This window comes from Mobula birostris, chromosome 3 (assembly GCF_030028105.1).
Source record: "Mobula birostris isolate sMobBir1 chromosome 3, sMobBir1.hap1, whole genome shotgun sequence".
In the NCBI taxonomy this organism is placed as follows: Eukaryota; Metazoa; Chordata; class Chondrichthyes; order Myliobatiformes; family Myliobatidae; genus Mobula; species Mobula birostris.
Genome location: NC_092372.1, coordinates 126,906,939 through 126,929,593, shown reverse-complemented (window position 1 = coordinate 126,929,593; position 22,655 = coordinate 126,906,939). Strand labels below are relative to the sequence as shown.

The 22,655-nt window shown below is 42.0% G+C and overlaps 1 protein-coding gene and 1 pseudogene across 1 annotated transcript; both read left to right on the top strand.

The window, feature by feature from the left end:
• The first annotated feature begins 1,495 nt into the window (after positions 1-1,495).
• LOC140194697 (AP-4 complex subunit beta-1-like) overlaps positions 1,496-22,655 on the top strand; it is a 133,322-nt pseudogene continuing 112,162 nt past the window's right edge.
• Positions 5,966-9,095, top strand: LOC140194820 (AP-4 complex subunit beta-1-like). The gene is made up of 2 exons (XM_072252102.1): positions 5,966-6,449; positions 8,635-9,095. Exons 1-2 carry the CDS (start codon positions 5,966-5,968, stop codon positions 9,093-9,095), a joined length of 945 nt encoding a protein of 314 aa, XP_072108203.1.

The window sequence follows — 22,655 nt, the reverse complement described above, 5'->3', positions numbered from 1 at the left end:
GACATGAAAGCAAAATACTGCAATCAGTGGGAATTGAGAATATAAGAAGTAAATTCTGGAAACAGCATCTCCAGAGGAAGAGTCAGAGTTTTCACATCAATGACAGAGAATGCTGGAAACACTCAACAGGTGAGGTGGCATTTGTACAAAGAGAAATGGGTGAAGGGCCTTAAAAGCTCATGTCTCACTACAGCGACTGACTGACCAGCCAAGTCCGTGTCTCACTACAGAGACCGACTGACCAGCCGAGTCCATGTCTCACTGCAGGTACTGAGTGACCAACTGAGTCCGTGTCTCACTGACCAACTGGTTTCCACAGTTTATTTTTTGCTGCAGGTTCCAGCAGCTCCAGTCTGGTGTGTCACAGATATGCGGCCTGACCTCCTGAGTGTTTTTATGTTCAGATTCCCAGCAACTGCTCTTCTTTCTCATTGAAGAGGTAACTTGAAAAACAAACCTATGCTGCTGAGGGACTGAGTGAGGGAATCGATGCTGTCTGACACACTTCCAAATCACTGGGTTCCTAGTTGATAAAAGTACGTTCTGTCTTTTATTAGAAAACCAGCAAAGACGAGCGATCAAAATCAGTGATATTAGAACCAGTGTAATCAGGGAAATCAGCAAAGTTAGTGAAATAAGCAATCAACAAAATATCCAAACCCTGCTCACTCTGTGTCCAACTAAACTATCGACGCAAAGTGTGAAATAGTGACTATACTCACTTGCTTCTACCTCGCCCCAACCCAGGTGACAAATTACAGTAACCCACAATAAAACACCATACAGACAGACGGAAAATAGATGCATGTTTCTGACACTCATTTCCATCAATGATCATACAAAGTATCAGGCAACACAAAGTGCTGGAGGAACTCTGGAGGTCGGGAAACATCAATGCAGGTAAAATGGACAGCTGACTTTTCTGGGTGACACCCTTCCTCAGAGCACATATTTGGGCTTTTTATCTATGGGTGGATTGTATATCAAACTGATTTTCAGTCTCCAGAGCATGGGTTCCCAACCTGGGATCCAGGGACCCTTTCTTAATGGTTTTGGTCTATAGCATAAAAAAGGTTGAAAACCCCTGCTCCAGAGGAAGTGATTTGACCCGAAACATCGACTGTTCAGAGTAAATTTTATTATCAGAATACATATGTCACCACAAACAACCCCAAGGATTCCTGTGTGCATACTCAGTTATTATTCTATAGAATAATAACTATAACTGTGCAAACGCAAATATAAATACATAGCAATAAATAACAAAAACATGAAATAACAAGATATAGAGCTGAGGTACCGGAACCTGGTGCTGCGGGTGATCCGCTACATGACTCAGGGGCTGGACGTCTCCGCTCTCTTCATGGAGATGATGAAGGCCAGCACCACCGTGGATATCGTGCAGAAGAAGCTGGTCTATTTGTCCATGTGCACGTACGCTGCTCTGAAGCCCAACCTGGCACTGCTGGCCATCAACACACTGCGGAAGGACAGCACCGACCCAAACCCCATGGTCAGGGGACTTGCCCTGAGGAGCATGTGTAGTCTCAGGTTTGTTCCTTGTCCCTCCTGCTTTTGTGGAAGTGTGGACGTTGGGCTTCTCATTCCGGGGATTCTCCTGTGCACCAAGATGTTGACATCTCATGCTTGTTTTAAAATAAGCACCTTCAGCATGTCGCTCTGGGGAAACATAAGTAGAGTAATTGGAAATGAGAATTGAAAGTAAATAGAATTAAGGTACAAATCGATATGGAATGATAAATAAGAAAATCTGCAGATGCTGGAAATCCGAGCAACACACACAAGACGCTGGAGGAACTCAGCAGGTCAGCAGCATCTATTGAAAAGAGTACAGTAGATGTTTTGGACCGAGACCCTTCAGCAGGACTGGAGATAAAAAGATGAGGAGTCAGAGTGAGAAGGTGTTGGTGTGGGAGGAAGAAATACAAGGTGAAAGGTGAAACTGGAGGGGTGAAGTAAGAGCTGGGAAATTGATCAGTGAAAGAGATAAAGGGCTGGAGAAGGGGAAATCTGATAGGAGAGGGCAGAGGCCATGGAAGAAAGAAAAAGAAGGAGCACCAGATGGAGATGATGGGCAGGTGAGGAGATAATGTGAGAGAACGAATGGTGAAGGAGAGGAGTGGGGGTCATTACCAGAAGTTCGAGAAATCAATGTTCATGCCATCAGGTTGGAGGCTACCCAGACAGATAAGTAAGGTATTGCTCCTCTATCCTGAGTGTAGCCTCATTGCGACAGTAGAGGAGGCTATGGATTGACTTGTCGGAATGGGAAGTGGAATTAAAATGGGTGGTCACTGGAAGATCCCACTTTTTCTGCCTGATGTAGATGCTCGGCAAAGCTGTCTCCCAATCTATGTTGGGTCGCGCCAACATACAGAAGGCCACACCAAGAACACTGAAATATCACCTCACCTAGAAGGACTGTTTAGGGCACTGAATGGTAGTGAAGGATGAGGTGTAGGGCCAGGTGTAGCACTTGTTCCGCTTGCGAGGGTAAATGCCAGGAAGGAGATCAGTGGTGATGGATGAATGGACAAGGGAGTCACGTCGGGAACGATCCCTGCGGAAAGCAGTAACAATTCTTGCCCCTTTCAAGCATTCCAGCTATTTAAAAATATTTGCCTTTAATTCAAGTTCAATTAAAGGTCTATGAATTCTGCTGTTGCATTTTTGATGGGTCTGTAGTCCATGATGGTCAGTGCAGATTTGATGTCCTGATTCTGTGCTGTGTCCCTCTGATCTTTCTCTCTCCCCACATTTTTATTCTGGCATCTTCCCCCTTCCTTGTCAGTCCTGAAGAAGGAGATGCTGGGCTGGAGAAGGGGCAGTCTGATAGGAGAGGGCAGAAGACTATGGGGGAGGAGCACCAGAGGGATCTGATGGGCAGGTAAGGAGATGAGATGAGAGAAGGAAAAGGGAATAGTGAAGGAGACGAGTGGGGGTCATTACCAGAAGTTCGAGGAATCGATGTTCATACCATCAGGTTGGAGGGTACCCAGACAGATAAATAACGTGTTGCTCCTCCAACTTGAGTGTAGCCTCATTGCAACAGTAGAGGAGGCCATGGACTGAAGTGTTAGAATGGGAAGTGGACTTAAAATGGGTGGCCACTGGGAGATCCCACTTTTTCTGGTGGCTGCAGTTGCTCAGCAAAGCGGTCTCCCAGTTTACGTTGGGTCTTGCCGATATACAAGATGTCACACTGGGAGCATCAGGTACAGTAGATGACACACAACAGACTCACAGGTGAAGGGTCTCAATTCGAAACCTTGAATACCTCTTCATTTCCAGAGATGCTGCCTGACCTTCTGAGTTCCTTCAGCATTTTGTGTGTGTAGCTTTGTATTTCCAGCACCAGCAGAATCTGTTGTGTTTATAGCTTGCTCTTAGTTCTTTAGTGCAACAATGGCACCAAATCAGTCTTGAATTGTTGATGATTTGTATTTTTATAACAATGATGGATGACAATGTTTTCCATTTCGTGTAGTTATCAGCTCTAGCGATCAATCCAAATTTGCTAAATTTCAACTGTAGTCTCATTGGAGAAGTCTCCCTTATATCAGGGTGGCATGGTTTTTCTCTCCCACAGCCACTTTTGTACATTGAGTGATGTCAAGTTAAATTCTGTGTAGAATTTTTGTGACCATGTTTTCATTCATATTTATTTTCTCAATCTCTGAATGACAGATATCTCAGAATGGAATTTGTCTTTTCCCCTTCCCTTATTTATTCCTCTTACAAGTTTTTATTTAACAGTGAGATTTATTTCTAATCACTTCCAGTATTTATAAACAATCTGCAGGTTTCCAAAGAACAGCAATATTTTAATTTTACAGTTTTGCGGTGTACAGTTGTCAAACTTCTTCAAACCCTCTGTCAAGGAATGATAAATGCAATATAAATAATTGGGCTGGTTTTAATGTTTGGTAGCAATTTTGTTCTTCTTGATGCAGTGATGTTCAAAATCATATGTTTTTATAATTATTGTACTGTGAAAGTGAGAGCAACCTGTGTATCTGGGTACCTCTGTGGTTTAAGAGTAGACCCTGTTGTCATTGATAAGGTTCTTTCTGCCATGATTTCAGGTTTTCAAGCTTAACTAAAATCTAGAAAAGTAACTTCCTTAGATTTTTTCCCCCCATATTTGCTCTGTGAATTCTTCAGCTGTGATTGGTTGCTCAGTCAGTTTGATGACATTACCATTGCTGGATGGGAAGGAATCCTTTGATTTGAGCTCCTGTGGTCCTGAAGAGAGCTGGCAGGGTGAGTGTTGACATCTTGTCACACGATGCAGGAAAACCGGCCTTGAGATAGGCAAAGAAATTTAATAGAGCAGTACCTGACCTTGTGAAGTTTGAGTTAGGAATTGATGGTGGCACCATGCTCATTTCAGCTGTGGTGAAATGGGAGATCCAGGTATTGAGCCGGTAACCGTTGACAACACTACCAACTTGTTAAATTCATGGATTCTGTTGAACAATCCGAAAGGTGCGACAACCTGTTCTGTTTGTCTGTCGTCCAGATTTGGATAAGTGATGTCTTCACTGGATCTGTGCTGATAAAGTAAATTGTGTTTTGTTTAGAATGCCTGGCATAAGTGAATATATTCAGCAGCCAGTGCTGAATGGATTGAGAGACAAGTCATCCTATGTCAGACGGGCAGCGGTCCTGGGTTGTGCTAAAATGCAGAACTTTCAGGGAGACACAGCGGTTGGTAAATATTAAAATGTAATTTCATTGATTTTTACAACATGTCTTCTTACTGACCACTGTCTTGTTGGATTTTTTAGTGATACTCCATTATCCTGGTATATTGAGAACTTTGATGCTGAACTGGCAGATATGCCAGACTATTTCGGGAGTGCAGTTTTATGTGTGTTACTGAATCGGGGCTGCACGAGGACATACCCGATCAAAACTTTTCCATGGATGGCTTCTAGACCGTTTGGGCTGACCGGAAGTGCACTGAGAGCGGTAAGCGTGAAGGAGTTGGGGGCTTACTGTTCTGGTTACCAATAGATGGTGCAATCCTGGTCATATTACAATCGAGGAACGTGTTTGTAGACCGGATATTGAAGTTTTTGCTGTTGGACTCTGGCCATATTCCACCGAGATACAACACTGGGCGTCACGGGAGGTTGTTCCTGCCTGTGGCCATCGAACTTTGCAGCTCCTCCCGTGGAGGGTCAGACACCCTGAGCCAATAGGCTAGTCCTGGACTTATTTCCATCTGGCATAATTTGCGTATTGTTGTTTGAATTTTTGTGGTTTTGTGTTGCTATATTTGTGCTCTATTCTTGGTTGGTGCAGCTGTAACAAAACTCAATTTCTCTCATGATCAATAAAGTATGTCTATCTATCTATCTATCTATCCATCTATCTATTGGCTGTTATTCAGACTAATTGTCCAATATAGTTTCAATCCAGGTTTTTTGAATGTTACTCCAAATTACAATCAATTTTGCAGTTAACCATAAGTTTAAAGAGAAGATGAGAAATGGGGCCCAGAGGAGTCACATAACAAACCACGGGGATTTCTGAGCATTTGGGTAGAACAGGGGTTCCCAATAGTAATTGTCTTTCATTGTCATCATAATGTACATATATTGATGTGTTCAAAGTAAATTTATTATTGAAGTACATGTATGTCACCATATACAACCCTGAGATTCATTCTTTTGCAGGCATACTGAATAAATCCATAATAGAATAATAACCATAATAGAATCAATGAAGGCCCACGTTGACTTGGCATTCAACTAGTGTGCAAAAGATAGTGGAGGTTTGAAAACAGAGTTTCTCTCTCCTCGAGGAGCTGCCACGGCTGACAAGACGCATCAGCCTGAGGTGACTGGTCTTAAGGTGCCAATAACATTCAGAATTGTGGGAAGAACTAAAAGTGCAATAAAACAATTTATTAAGCTACTCTTCTTTTTTCTTCAGAATGAAAGACTTGGATCACTGGGGTCAGAGTGAAGTGCTGACATTCCTCGTTCGCTATAAACCCCGAACTGAAGATGAAGTGTTTGCTATTCTGAATGTGCTTGATGATTTTCTCAAGAGCAGCCAGCCCAATGTTGTCATGGCAACCACCAAACTTTTCCTTCTCCTTGCTGAAGATTTTCCCAACGTACAGACAGATGTTCTAGAAAGGATCAGAGGGCCATTGTTGACTATTTGCACATCTGAGTGTTTCCTCGGCCTGTGTCATGCCCGGGAGATCCTCCGTAGCTTACCCGGGCACTTCAGTGATCACTACAAGAAATACTACTGCACATACACTGAACCAAATTACATCAAATATCAGAAGATGGAGATCTTGCGGGATCTGGTAAATGATGAGAATGTCCAACAGATACTTGAAGAGTTTCAGACCTACTGCACTGATGTTTCTGTAGAGCTGGCCCAGATGGCCATTTTAAATATAGGTGAAAAATTGAACTATTTTGCATGTTCGCATGTTTCAAATTAGTTCTACTATCCTTCAGACCCAATTAGATATTTGCCTATTAAGTATTCTTATTATGACTAATTATACAGAGATGGCAAAAATAATCTTGTGTTTATCTCTGGCTGTGCTACATCTCTTTGGGGGATATGATCCTATTACTGAGCAGCAGACATAGTGGAGAAAGTTGGGATTCCTCACTAATTCCAAGAGAGGCCAGTTCACCCCCTCCTTCAGCAAGTGCATCGGCCCTAAATTCTTCTCAGAAACTTCATATGGATAGGGAATACAGAAAACCCGGCTGAGAGCACACCCATTATTTGTGGGACTGGATCACAAGCAGTGTTGCACTGCACCCAGTGAATTCACATTACATTTGTACTCTTATTTTGCTCCAGGTTTTGTCAATTGGCAGAGAAGTCTTGTGTTCACAAACTCATTTTCTGTGGTCTATAAGCCCATAAGATATCGGAGCAGAAATTGGCCATTCGGCCCATTGAGTCTGCTCCACCATTCCATCATGGGCTGATCAATTCTTCCAGTCATCCTCACTCCCCTGCCTTTACCCCATACCCTTTGATGCCCTGGCTAATCAAGAACCTATCTATCTCTGCTTTAAATACACCCAGTGACTTGGCCTCCACAGCCGCTCGTGGCAACAAATTCCACAGTCTTACCACCCTCTGACTAAAGTAATTTCTCCATGACTCAGTTGTAAATGAACATCCTTCAATCCTGAAGTAGTGCCCTCTTGTCCTAGAATCCCCTACCATGGGAAATAACTTTGCCATATCTAATCTGTTCAGGCCTTTTAACATTTGGAATGCTTCTATGAGATTCCCCTCATTCTCCAGAACTCCAGGGAATACAGCCCAAGAGCTGCCAGACATTCCTCATATGGTAACCCTTTCATTCCTGGAATCATTCTTGTGAATCTTCTCTGCACCCTCTCCAATGTCAGTATATCCTTTCTAAACTAAGGAGCCCAAAACTGCACACAATACTCCAAGTCTGGTCTCAGGAATACCATACAGAGCCTTAACATCACATCCCTGCTCTTGTATTCTATACATCTAGAAATGAATGCCAACATTGCATTTGTCTTCTTCACAACCAACTCAACCTGGAGGTTAACCTTTCAGGTATCTTGCACAAGGAGTCCCAAGTCCCTTTGCATCTCTGCAGTTTGAATTCTCTCCCCATCTAAATAATATTCTGCCCTTTTATTTCTTCCACCAAAGTGCATGACCATACACTTTCCAACATTGTATTTCATTTGCCACTTCTTTGCTCATTCCCCTAAACTATCTGAGTCTCTCTATAGGCTCTCTGTTTCCTCAACACTACCCGCTCCACCACCTATTTTGGTATCATTGGCAAATTTAGCCTCAAATCCATTAATACCATAGTCCAAATCATTGACATACATCGTAAAAAGCAGCGGTCCCAACACCGACCCCTGTGGAACTCCACTCTTCCTCGACAGCCAGCCAGAGTAGGATCCCTTTATTCCCTCTCTCTGTTTTCTGCCGATCAGTCAATGTTCCAACCATGCTAGTAACTTCCTTATAATTCCATGGGTCCTTATGTCGCTAAGTAGCCTCACGTGTGGCACCTTGTCAAAGGCCTTCTGAAAATCCAAGCACACCATGTCTACTGCATCTCACTTGTCTACCCTGCTTGTAATTTCCTCAAAGAATTGCAGTAGGTTTGTCAGGAAGGATTTTCCTTTCAGGAAACCATGCTGGCTTTGGCCTATCTTGTCATGTGACTCCAGGTATTCGTAATCTCATCCTTAATGATCGATTCCAACAACTTCCCAACCACGGATGTCAGGCTAACAGGTCTATAGTTTCCTTTCTGCTGATTTCAATTGGGGTTGCACCTTGAGGAAGGGAATGAATTTGCTTATCAATTATACACTGCCAGTTGTTGAAAAGACCTGTGTATAGATAGGGTGGCACCGGGCTGCAACGGTCCTCCTGTTTTACTCTCAACTGACAAATGCTGTGGAGGTTCACACATAATGAGACTTTATTTTGAGGTACTGAGGTCTCATGGAATTTCTGGCATTTTGGCAAGAGCTCCCTTCAGGAAAGAAATGCATACCTATCCAGTAATATACTCAATGTTAACTTACTAATTCTGTTTATCTTTCTGTAAAGACTCAAACCCAGAACACAGTGAAGAGTTGGTCCTGGATGCTGGATCTGTCCGCTTGGAAAGCAGAGCCCAGCTTTCACCAGAGCAGTTTGAGGAGTACTGGACATGCTTGGAAGATGCTAAAATTGTGACTGTGGACTGGCAGAAGGAGCCATGCCCTGATACCATCCAGGCTGCCTTTCAGATTGTTCATATTCACCCTATTGCAATCAGCCGAGCAGGAGCACAGCCCTGGAAAGCCTACCTGTTTGCCCGAAATGAGACTGGATGTCTGTTTTTAACAGAGCTGTTAATTGACACTGGCAGAACGAGTTTACAAATTACTGTTAATCAGAGGAACAGTAGTGAAGGGCTACTCAGCAGCTTCATTGCTGTCATTAGATCGGTGTTGCAGACCCTGGGCAAATCTGAAAATGTTGAAGATGCTTCACTGGCAACACAAGAGCAACACTCTCCTCGCTGAGATGAAGGTCTTTTTGTTATCCCATTGCTGTCATAAACTACATTGGTGGATAAAAATAAATTGAGAGATCTGACACCTGACCAGGTTCATTTCCCAATACCAGATCAAGTACAGTCTCTCCTCTTGTAGGCTTATCTACATATTGTGTCAAGAAACCTTCTTGAACTCCAAACAAACTCCACCCCACCTAAACTCCTCGCTCTAGGGACATGCCAATTGATATTTGGGAAATTAAAATCTCCCATCACGACAACCCTGTTATTATTACACCTTTCTAGAATCTGTCTCCCTATCTGTTCCTCGATGTCTCTGTTACTATTGGGTGGTCTACAAAAAACACCCAGTAGAGTTATTGACCACTTCCTGCTCCTAACTTCCACCCACAGAGACTCCGTAGACAATCCCTCCATGTCTTCCTCCTTTTCTGCTGCCGTGCCATGATCAACAGTGCCATGCCCCGACCTCTTTTGCCTCCCTCCCTGCCCTTTCTGAAACTTCTAAAGCCTGGCACTCGAAGTAGCCATTCCTGCCCCTGCACCATCCAAGTCTCTGTAATAGCCACAACACTATAGCTCCAAGTACTGATCCACGCTCTAAGCTCATCCACTCCTTGTATTTAAGTAGACACATCTCAAACCATCGGTCCGAGTGTGTCCCTTTCCTATCACCTGTCTATCCTTCCTCTCGCATTGTCTCCAAGCTTTCTCTATTTGTGAGCCAACAGCCTCTTCCTCTGTCTCTTCAGTTTGCTTCCCACCCCAATCCTAGTTTAAACTCTCCCCAATAGCCTTAGCAAACCTCCCCGCCAGGATATTGGTTCCCCTGGGATTCAAGTGCAATCCGTCCTTTTTGTACAGGTCACTCTTGCACCAAAAGAGGTCCTAATAATTCAGAAATCTGAATCCCTACCCCCTGCTCCAATCCCTCAGCCACACATTTATTCTTCACCTCATTCTATTCCTATACTCACTGTCACGTGGCACAGGCAATAATCCCGAGATTACTACCTTTGAGGTCCTGCTTCTCAACTTCCTTCCTAACTCCCTGTAGTCTGTTTTCAGGACCTCCTCCCTTTTCCTGCCTATGTTTGTCCTCCTTTCCACTTCCGGATATCGTTGATGAGATCAGAAACATCCTGGACCCTTTCACCTGGGAGGCAAACTACCACCCGTGTTTCTCACCTGTGTCCACAGAATCGCCTGTCTGACTCCGTAACTATAGAGTCCCCTATCACTGCTGCCATCCTCGTCCTTTCCCTACCCTTCTGAGACACTGGGCCAGACTCTGCCAGAGGCGCAGTCACTGTTGCTTCCCTCAGGTAGGCCGTCTCCCCCAACAGTACTGAAACAGGAGTACTTATTGTCAAGGGGTACAGCCACAAGGGTGCTCTCTAGCATCTGACTCCTGTCCTTCCCCCTCCTGAGTGTTACCCAATTATTTGTCTCTCCAGGCTTCGGTGTGACTACCTGCCTATAGCTCCTCTCTATCACCTCTTCACTTTCCCAGACTAGACAAAGGTGATTGAGCTGCATCTCCAGTTCCCTAACTTGGTCCTTAAGGAGGTGCAGCTCAACGCACCTGGCGCAGATGTGGCCGCCCGGGAGGCTGGATGTCTCCTGGACTTCCCACATCTGACACTGATTACAGAACACCGGCCTCACACACATACTTCTTATCTGTATTCTACACAAATAATCTACCTCACTTGTACCCATTATCACCGAAGCCCCATTGACCCAAAGCCTTCCTACTCTATCTCCCTCTACTCAGACCCCAGCTTTATAATTGTAGGTTTATAAAGGTATTGATTGACAGTTTGAACCCAGGGATGGAGACACAGACACTGAGCAAGGGGAGAGAGTTGTCGGAAAAGGACCGGTGAATTTAAGGACAGGCTGGATACTAGAGGCAAAGTTGATCAAATTGATGAGCTCAGTGTGGGTGCATGAAGTAGTGTCAATGAAGTCATCAATGTAGCGGAAGAAGAGTCGGGGAGTGTAACTGGGGAAGGCTTTGAATATGGACTGTTCTACGTAGCCAAAAGAAGGCCGGCATAGTGGGGCCCATGCAGGTGTTCATGGCTACCCCTTGAAACTGGAAAAAGTGGGGGAAAACCGAAGGAGTAATTATTGAGGGTGAGGACCAGTTATGACAGACAGAGGAAGGTGATGGCAGAGGGGACTTTGTTGTTTCTTATGTTAAGAGAGAAATGGAGAGCTTTGAAAACAGAGGGGGTAACTTCACTCAACTTCACTTCATCATTGAACTGTCCCCACAATCTATCGAGTCACTGTCAAGAATTCTTCAGCTCATGTCCTCAATATTTATTGTTTATTTATTTATTATTATTTCTTTCATTTAACACACTGGTTGAACATCCAAGTTGCTGTGGTCTTTCTATTATAGTTGTTATTCTATTATGGATTTATTGAGTATGCCCGCAAGAAAATGAATCTCAGATTTGTATATGGTGACATATATATACTTTAATAAGAAATTTACTTTGAACTGTGAAATAATGACATAAAGGCTGTGAAATAAGGGCTTCATTACCCATATCTATACCTTTAAACATATCTCTACTTTAAGAAATTATAGACCTGGATAAAATGAAATGGGAAGATAGAAGGCAGATTTATACTCTAATGTGGTCACATTTACCAGAACACTGATAAAATTGAGAATGTGTTAGGTTAACCAAAAATACATAAAAAATAAGTGGAAAGGTTCAAACTTTCTTGACACTTTGCCAGTTTTCAAAAACCGGACTGCTACTGGTGATACATTTCTAAAGCTTTAACCCAGTGATTCCCAGTAGGGGTAGTTACATATCCTAAGGGGGCATTAGGGAACATAGAAGTCATTGGGGGCATTGAAGATTCTTGGGGGCACAGTAAGTGGCACCAGAACTTGAGGCACAAGACCTGACCAAACACAAGTAAAGCTGGAACTTCCAAAAAAAAAAGATGAGGCATTGGAACACAGGAAGAAGCTCTGCAGGCGATGAAAACCCTTTGTCACAACGCGTCTGAAACTCGGCAATCTCATTCGCCCTTACCAACCAAACAGACGCTATTGGGGATGTATAAGCTAGCACCCACGGTGCCCAACAGTTCCCCTTGACATGCAGTGTGGAACGGGTTCATGCAATTTAATAGTTGCCTTCAAGTATACCAGTTGGTACATCAAGTACACCCTCTCAACATTCTCTACAGATCTACGCAAGATAGTTGCACAATGATACAGTGCTGACCGATACTAAAAGATGAAACAGAGCCTATCAGAGTACCTGCCGATCTGAGGATTCCTCTTGAGGTGTTCAAGGTGACCTCGGCCTTATGTGTGGTCAAGTACCATCTCTAGGGATTATGAGACTTTGTGTGATTGGTCAGTCACTCTAATTGGAATAGTACAAAGGTCGCTTGCCGAACACCAGCTCTATCCTGGCTAACACTCAGATTCTAATCTGAATCATTGTCAACGTAATTTTCACAGTTGTCATCATCTTCATCCTCACCTCGCCACTTCTTGGTATGTTGCTACCATCATTCCATCCGTGTCAAATAGCTGCTGTCATCAACATCCAATAGACATTCCCAGTTTGTGTTTTTTTAATTTTAATTTAGCCCTGTTAATGATGGGTAAATACATGTGGCACGATATCTATGAGTCTGAAGGTGGTGAGGCCTTGAATTCTAATCCTGCTAAGAAACAGAACCTACAGAAAGTGCATCAAAACAAAGTTACATATGTGAAGTATGGTTTTATTTTGATCCCATCAGATCAGAGACACCCCATGTGTCTTATTTGTAATACTCTACTGTCTAATGAAGCCATGAAACCATCAAGATTGCAGGTACACTTCTGTAAAAGACATCCTGAAAAGGCTACTTATGGTATTACTCAGTTCCAGAAGATTAAACAAGCATTTGAAAAGCATTACATACTTTAGTCATTTGCCAAGAAAGCTAAAAATAACTTTGATAGTGGGCTTATTGCTTCTTATAACATGCCCAAAATGATAGCAAAGTGTGTAAAATCTCATACAACTGTTGAAAGATTAATATTGCATGCTGTATCAGAAGTGTTTTCAAAATGGATACCAGTATTTTAAAATCAGTTCCTCTGAATAATAACTCTGTAGCACATCATGTTGATAAAATGAATGAAGACATTGAGTATCAACCAGGTACAGAGTTACAAAAAACAGAATTTGAGATACAATTGGATGAGTCAACTATGCGAGAGAATGAGGCATTGCTAATGGCATACATATGGTTTATCAACAATGGAAAAGTTTCTGAAGGATTTCTTTTTTGTAAAAAGTTAAAAACAAATATCAACAGAAAACCAAACTACGATGAGCTCCAAATGCATATTGAGAATGAAAGTATTCTGATTAAGGACATGATTTCTTGTGCAACATATGGAGCACCATGTATGACAGGTCGCCATTCTTGTTTAGTGACATTTATGAAAAAAATAAATTCCAAGTCTGCTCGCAAACTAATGTCTAATTTGTCATCAACATCTCGCAGACTAAACCTCAGCCAGCAACTTTTTTCAAGTGTGATTCTTGTAATGTCTGCTATCAACAAAATTAAAGCTGATCCATTAAATAGCAATTTTTTTTGCCTGTTAAGCCAAGATAATAAAGAGTTTGAATGCTTGCTTCTTCACACTGAAGTGTGCTGGCTGCCAAAAGGCTGCTGTTTAAAATGTTTCTTAGATATTTTGACACTGTGGTTGAATTTTTGTTCAGTTGACATGAGCTTGGGGAACAAAATTGAACTTCCGCATTAAGATGTGGCATTTCTAGCTGATCTGTATGACAAAATGAACATTCTAAATATGAAACAGCGTAGTGAAAATTTCAATTTAATTCAGCCAGAAAGTACCATGCAGTGTTCCTTTATATCGTAAAATTGGAAATGTACAAGCAAAATATTGGAAGGAGAATATTCCTACATGGGAATTATGGCACTCTCTTTCACAGTTGGTGATTTGCAAGAGTACAGCTTAATCTGCAGTCACTGAAAAAGATCTTCAGAATTCTTTCAAGGATTTGATTGATTGGGAATTTCCGGACTAGGTAGTTGACCAATTTCTTTGCAAGGTTGAAGAGCAGGAAGAGAGCTTGAAAGATGAAATTATCGAAATTCAGAATGGTGAAGAAACAAAAATGCTTTCCAAAAAATGTCGGCTTTTGTGATATGTGGCTACACTGTCATATGAAATTTCCTGCTCTTCAGAGAAAAGTAAAACTGATCTTCATTGCATTTCCATTCTCCTACCTTGTTGGAAGATGCTTCAGTGCAGTGAACCACCTACTCACAAACAACAGAAGCCACTTAGACATTGTTACACGTGGGGACTTAAGGCTTTTGCTGTCACAACTTGAATCAGATATTTCAACCCTGCTAAAAACCATCAAGCTCAGGGATCACACTGATATCAAAGCTGCTGTACAGTGCACAGGTACTGTGTAAGCTAGACTTAAAGAAAAATAAGAGTTTAATGCAGAATCATTTTTCTTGTTGGATTATAGTAGACACGTTTTTACACTATGGGGATGCAGGAAAGTATATTGTGCCTAAGAGAGGGGTTGCAAAGTATGAAGGTGCTTTCGGTGGCTGTTGGCCAAAAAAGTTTAGGAAGCACTGCTCCAATCAGTGATGAAACCAGTTAGTGTTCCCCACTGTAATTTATTGGTGACAGCCTGAATCTCCTCATCTCCGAATGAAGCAGAGTTGCAGGCATCCCACTTTTGAGATTTCATCTGTTGTTGCCGATTAATCAGACTCTGACAACGAGCAATCGTTTCACATGGTAATATATGTAAGATTTTAGGCAATATCTCCTGCCTCACAGAAGCTCCACTGATATTTTCATCATATCCATGCAAGATCTCTGATGCATGCATTCATCCTAAAAATACTATTTCCCAGGTTGATGTTCTCCTTACTTGCATAAATGGTTTTGTTCAGTCACTTATGGGAAAATTGCCCAGAATTTCTTTTTGGTTTTGGAATGGAGACAGCAAAATCTAGCTAGTCAAAGCATGTCAGATCCAACATCAATAGAGTTAAGAAAGACTGAATTGTTTAAGATTGAAGAGTTGAAGCACAACAGGTCTGTGAAGACAACTGAATGAAAGCTCCTGAAGAAGGTTCTCCGTCTGAAACATTTCCAGCAAAGCTGCCTGAGCTGTTGAGTTTCTCCAGCTTTTTGTATGTGTTGCTTTGAAAGAAAAATAGTTTTTATTTAACACTTTGTCACAGATATAATTAAATTACCTTGAAGGAAAATAATTGTTGATGTGTTGCTACACAAATAAAAATATTTCCAGGGATTCATATACTCTATTTCTACTTAACTATTCTTATAAAATAAAAGATTTCTTTTCTCTGGTGTCCAGAGATGGGTATCAGCTCTGGTGAAGGAGCTTGTTGTGTCCATTCTGGGGCAGTTCATACCTGTTTAATCCCACTAGACACTCAACTCTCACCTGTAGCTCCAAGTAGCTGTTAGCATGTGGCAGTGGCTGCACTCCAGTTCACCGCTTTGACCGGTGTGCTGAACCAGTATAGGTGGCCAGTGGACTCATAACCACTGAATTGGGGATATGCCTGTCCCAGCATGTGAGGTCAGCTCCAGCAGACTGGACAGATGAGATCTACAGTGAGATCCAAAGGCCAGGAAGGTGGTTCTGAAACGCTCCATGGAGTCCGTGGAGAACCGAGGGAATGATGAAGCACAGGAGGCGTTATGGACATCCAATGCCACCAAGGAAGATCCCAGTTTGTGATGCTTGTTTGTACAACTGGACCTGGTCTTCTGAGGTCGAGTGAGCAGAACTGCCCCAGTGGCTTTTCCACTTTTAAAACACTCCTGCACAGGTTCCTGTCATCGTCATCACGAAGAACAACCACCACCACCAAACCAACAAATTGATTTGAAAAATTTCTCTGCGTAGCATCATAATTTTGAATGAACTTTCAAAGATGTCTTTCTGTTGCAATATTTTTGTCTTCATTAATGATGATAAATAATTTACTTCTGCCTCTTTTTCTAGTTCATCGAAAACTCCAAGTATGTCATACCTCACCCTTTCTTTCACTTGTTCGTGGCGGTGAAATCAAGATTCATCCTGCCGTTTCCTACCATGGCTCTTTCCCAGTTATGTCAGACCATCAGATGTAAGGATCTCCTTAACCCACCTGCAGATTAACATCTCTTTAAACACAAAAAAGTGAAACTTTGCAGGTGCTGGAAATCTGAGAGTGAAACAGAACAATTTGGATCCACTCTAATTTGCCTACCAGAGCAACAGGTCCACATCAGATGCGATTTCATTGGCTCCTCTCAACCCTGAAACATCTGGACAGTAAAATTGTATACATCAGAATGCTCTTCATTGACTACAGCTCAGCATTCATTTCCGTCATCCCCTCAAAACTCATCAATAAGCTTCAAGCCCTTGGCCTCAATACCTACTTCTGCAATTGAATTCCTGATTTTCTCACTTGCAGACCCCAGTCAGCTGAGATTGGCAACAACATCTCCTCCACGATCTCCATCAGCACAGGTACACCACAAGGCTGTGTGCTTAGCCCCCTGCTCTACTGGATTTACACTTATGACTGTGTGGCTGAGTACAGCTCCAAAGCCACATTCAAGTTTGCTGATGATATCACGACTGCAGACCAAATCAAATTGGTGACAAAACAGCATATAGGAGTGAGATTGAAAATCTGGCTGGGTGTTGCCGTAACAACAGCTTCTCACTGAATGTCAGCAGGACTAAGGAGCTGGTTATTGACTTTAGGTGAAGGAAACCAGAGGTGCATGAGCCAGTCCTCATCAGATGTGGAGAGGGTCTGCAACTTTAAATTCTTTAAACTTTAGATAACCTGTCCTGGGCCCAACAGATATGTGCAATTACGAATAAAGCACAGCAGTGCCTCTACTTCTTTGCAGTTTGCAAAGATTAGGCACAACATCTAAATCTTTGACAAACCTCCATGGATATGTAGCAGAGAGCGTATTGACTGGCTGCATCACAGACTGGCATGGAAACACCAATGCCCTTGAATGGAAAATCCAACAAAAAGTAGTGGATATGTCCCAGTCCATCACGGGTAAAGCCCTCCCCACCATTGAGCACATCTATACGAAAGATTAACGCAGGAAAGCAGCACCCATCATCAGAGATTCCCACCATCCAGACATGCTCCCTGCTCACTGCTGCCATCAGGAAGAAGGTACAGGAATCTCAGGAGTCACACCACCAGGGTCAGGAAGAGTTATTACCCCTCAGCCATTAGGCTCCTGAACCAGAGGGGATAACTTCACTTGCCCCATCACTGAAATATTGCCATAACCTATGGTCTCACTTTCAAGGAACCTTCATCCCATGTTCTCGATATTTATTGTTTATTTATTTATCATTATTCTTTCTTTCTATTTGTCTTTACACCGTTATCTTTTGCACACTGGTTGAATGCTCAAGTTGACACAGTCTTTCATTGATTCTGTTATGGTTATAATTCTATTATGGATTTACTGAGTATGCCGGCAAGAAAATGAATCTCAGGGTTGCATGTGGTAACACACATGTACGTTGAACTTTGAGTTCCTGTGGGTTTGTTGTTGAACTGATAGGATCAAGGTAGCACAAGGCTTCCTGTAAAAAGTTGCACCCTGATGACACAGGAATGTTTCTTTCAGGTCTCAGTTATGTTTACTTTCAAATTGCTCCCTAAAATGTATTTATGTCTGTGGACACTTCAGGAGAGCAAAGTTCATTGTGATTAGTCATTTTTGGCAGCCACTTAACTGTAATTATTAAATCACATGATATTATAGCATTACCAACTTCCAACATGCAATTTCAAATAAATATTGTTTGCCATAATACATGCATCAGTCAAACATGGAGTAGAAGAAAAGAACAAGAAGACATGAGGTCAGGTATCTAAAATCTTTATCAAAACATTGTGCATATTGGAATAACTATAAAGGTAGGCTTGAGAATTCATCTGAACACCAAAGGATAAGAAATTGAAGGACGTCAATTTCAAATGCAGAATAAGCAGTAGGGCTTATTCAAAAGATTCAAGATTCAAAAAACGTTATTGTCATTCTAACCATACATCAGCTCTGCAGGGCAGAATGAGACAGCGTTTCCCAGGAGCGATGCCATCATAACATAACAAACGCAACACTAAATAATAAATGTAACAATAGATAGTAAAACACAACAGCCACATGTCAGTTAAAATCAAGTTATAAGTGTCCAGTGCAAGTTAAAAGTGTCCAAAGCAGAGTCAGGTGGAGCAGCTATTTAGCAGTCTGTGGGAGGAAGCTGTTTAGTAGCCTTGTGGTTTTAGTTTTGATGCTCCTGTAACGTTTGTCTGATGGCAGAAGGACAAACAGTTCATGGAGAGGGTGTGAGGGGTCTTTAATGATGTACTGTGTCTTCTGGAGGCATCGACTCTGAAAGAGGTCTTGGACAGAAGGTAGAGAGACCCCAATAACCTTCTCTGCTCCCCTAACCACCCTCTGCAAGGCTTTTTTGTCGACAGCACTGCAGCTGGAGTACCAGGTTGTGATGCAAAAGGTCAGCACACTCTCAATCATGCCTCTGTAGAACGTAGTTAAGATGTTAGTGGGGAGTGATGCTTGTTTAATCTTCCTCAGAAAATGCAATCTCTGCTGGGCCCGTTTCACAATCCCAGTGGTGTTCCTGGACCAGGTGAGATTGTCTGAGATCTGCACCCCAAGGAACTTGATGTGTTTCACTCTCAACTGTGGAGCCGCTGATGCTGTGGGGTGTGTGCTCAGGCTGAGATCGTCTGAAATCGACGGTCATCTCCTTGGTTTTGGTGACATTAAGCATCAAGTTGTTATCACTGCACCAGCTCTCTAGGTGTTTGACCTCCTCCCTGTACATTGTTTCATCATTTTTGCTGATGAGCCCCACCACTGTGGTATCATCTGCAAATTTAATGATCGGGTACTCCTTGAATCTGGCTGCACAGTCATGTGTTAGCAGTGTAAACAGCAATGGGCTAAGCACACAGCCTTGTGGGGATCCAGTTCTCAGCGTGATGGAGTCAGAGATGTTCCTGCCAACACAGACTGACTGTGGTCTCTCTGTCAAGAAATCCAGAATCCAGTGACACATGGCAGTGTTAAGGCCAAGCAGCGACAGTTTCTCCACTAGTCTGTGTGGGATGATGGTATTGAACGCTGAACTAAAATCAATGTACAGGATTCTGGCATAAGTGTCTTTGTTGTCCAAGTGAGAGAGAACTGTGCAGTGTGGTGGATATTGCGTCCTCCGTAGAGCGATTTGGACGATAAGCAAACTGTAGAGGATCCAACGATGAGGGGAGGCTGGTTGTGATATGAGGCTTGACAAGCCGTTCAAAACATTTCATCACTATGGAGGTCAGGGCAACGGGACGGTAATCATTCAGACAGGCTACAACTGGCTTCTTTGCTACAGGGATGATTGTGGAGGTTTCGAAGCATCTGGGGACAATGGCTTGACTAAGGGAGATGTTGAAAATGTCTGTCAGGACATCTGCTAATACATTAGCACATTCCTTGAGTACACGTCCAGGGATGTTGTCAGGACCTCCCGCTTTTTGTGGGTTGACCCTGGCAAGGGTCCTCCGTGTTTGCTCTGGATCAATGAGTGAAGCTGGCTGGTCAGATGGTAAAAAGGGACTGGCTCTCCCGCTTGCTGTAGTGTTTGATGCTTCCAAGCGTGCAAAGAAATTGTTCAGCCTGTCTGGAAGAGAGGCATCACTGTCATCAGTTTTCTGCCTGATCTTGTAGTCTGTCAGAGCTTTAAATCCCTGCCACATCCATCTGGTGTCACAGAAGTGTCCATGTATTTTGCCTATTTATTTATCATATTGTTTATATTGTGTGTCTAGCAATAAACTTTAAACTTTCTTTGGTCCTATTTTTTGTATGCATTTGCAGTTAGTTATGGGTGTGTTTTCAGAATTAGAATCAGAATCAGATTTAATATCACCGGCATATGCCATGAGATTTGATAACTTTTCTGCAGCAATACAATGACATACATGAGAAATAAATACAGAGAAAAAAATGAGTTATATTAACTATATACATACCTATTAAATACTTAAATTAAGTAGTGGAAAATAACAGAAATAAAAAAGTAGTGAGGTAGTGTTTATGGATTCAACGGCCAATTATAAATCAGATGTCAGAGGGGAAGAAGCTGTTTCTGAATCACTGACTGTGTGCCTTCAGGCTCCTGTACCTCCTTCCCCATAGTAACAGTGTGAAAAGGTCATTTCCTGGGTGTTTCAGAAAATTCTGAGCTGGAATTTTTTAATCTGAAAGCAGAAAACAGTAAACTGGTATTTTCAAGCTTGAACCATCTCAGGGGAGCTTCCCTGGTCCGATGCGCTTCCATTTGCCTCAGTCCCAGGATCAAAGAGCAAGCATATTCTGTCAGGTATAAATCCCAAAATTGAATTGCTTATTGGTGCAAAACACGGTAAGTAAATTAATTTAATGATTTTTCAAGGAATTGTGGTTATATGTTTCTGAAAAAATATCCATTTTTTACGATGATTATCTGTACTTTTCCAGATTTTACACAATGTCAATGTCAATTGAAGAAATAATGGAATCTGTTAACTCCACCAGATGTGTAGGCATTGAAATCTCCAACAAAAGCACGTCCTGTGTTTTGACTAAACTTGCGTAAGTAAACTTCTCTGTAATTCTTTCTTTGGTTTAGAATAGAGAAGTTCAAAGTATTTTATTCAACTAAATACTTTTGATGCATTATTGTGATTAAATCTAGAGCTATCATTCTTTGTTCAAGGAAGATTAAAGAGAATTTGTCCTAGTACCATCCCGTGTGGCAATGTGTCCAGCTTCATTTCAGAACTGCTTTGGAATTTTTCACTTTATTGAGAGTATTCCTGCTTTCAAACACAAGGTATTTTAGCTTGCATGCCTTTATATCAGATACGTGAAGATGGTGATTTTTCTGCATATAAAGGAGGAAGCAATGTGATATCTAAAGAATGGTTAGAAATGATGTGCCTCACAAGATCATAATACAGTTGTGATTTGTCTGTCATAGGACCTACAATTACAGTGGCCTAGTATAGAGACCACCACCCCCCACCATTGACCCGGGACAGAAAGGCGTGTACATCCTCATCAAGATGCCACACAGAGCCAGCGGCGCTGTCGGGGTGCTGAGCTATAGTTTTCATAATACCCAGATCTCCCTGCTGGTTTCCAACCCTTACAACTACAACATCTACAGCATCGAGTATGCTCTGTATGTCCCCGACGCATCCACTCCGACTGAGGGCGATTTGTATAAGAAGATGTACAACGAGCTAAAGCAGTCGGCTTCCTTCACCAAGGCATCATTGGGAAAGAGTAACTCATGTCTGATCATCACAAAAAAGGGTATATTTGTTTCAGCCACTATGTCTAACGAGAGGAAACCGATTCTCAAAATAGATATCAGAGATGCTTAAGCTACCTCTTGTTAAAGCTCTTACAGTTAGTGACAGTTACAAAGTGAACCCACTTTACCAGTGCAAACAATAATTTCATCCGATCACCCCACCTTTCATTGAATTCGATCAAGGCTGGAGTCGCAGTTGGTGGTCCTGACGAAGGGTCTCGGCCTGAAACGTCGATTGTACCTCTTCCTAGAGATGCTGCCTGGCCTGCTGTGTTCACCAGCAACTTTGATGTGTGTTACCCCACCTTTCATATCATCTTTAATCTTTTTGTTATTGTTTCTTATTTCTTTCTTTAATGTAATGTACTAACATGACTACAGTGGCTAAAGCCAATAATTCATTCAATTTTCTATTAACTCAATGCTTGAAAAGTAAATATCTTAACTTATGTTATGACGAACAGTTTAAAGTTTATTGGTAACTTGACAGCTTATAATTACATCTCCAACAATAAGAAAACAATAATGTTCCAACTGTATCGCTTGTTTTATTTTTGCTTAATGATTTATAAATAATTCACAGAAAGAACTTTTTGATACCACACCAATGAAACCATTCAGCTCACACAATACTATGTGGTAGGAATAAAGTTTTGGCTGGTGGATTCATTTTTCTGTGTATTTTATGTAATAATGACGGGCACTACACTGTAATACAAAGTCCAAGGGTTGTTTTGCTCTGAACTGGAGATATTTTTCAATGTTATTCCACTGAAGGTAGAAGTGGGAGATGTAGATCAGCTTTGGAATTAAGCACGGTTTAGATGCATGTCAAAGTAACTGTCATCACCGATAATAAAATAAAGAGACTGAGCCCAGACAGACGCACTCATTTGACTCAAACATATATTTTTATTTTACATGTGCACAAGGAGAAAAGTATGGCCCGTGTCATCAACACAGTTCTGAAGTCTGAAAAAAAACTGCTATTTTTATGCAGAATAGGCTCATTGGATACTGATGATTGTAAATTGTATATGTTTGAATTCTTTACTTGCAAGATCAATAACCATTCACAA

Coding starts and splice junctions, on each gene's coding strand:
- LOC140194820 (XM_072252102.1), top strand. CDS start 5,966: ATGAAAGACTTGGATCACTGGGGTCAGAGTGAAGTGCTGACATTCCTC. Junction 6,450..8,634: donor GATGGCCATTTTAAATATAG/GTGAAAAATTGA, acceptor CTTTCTGTAAAG/ACTCAAACCCAGAACACAGT.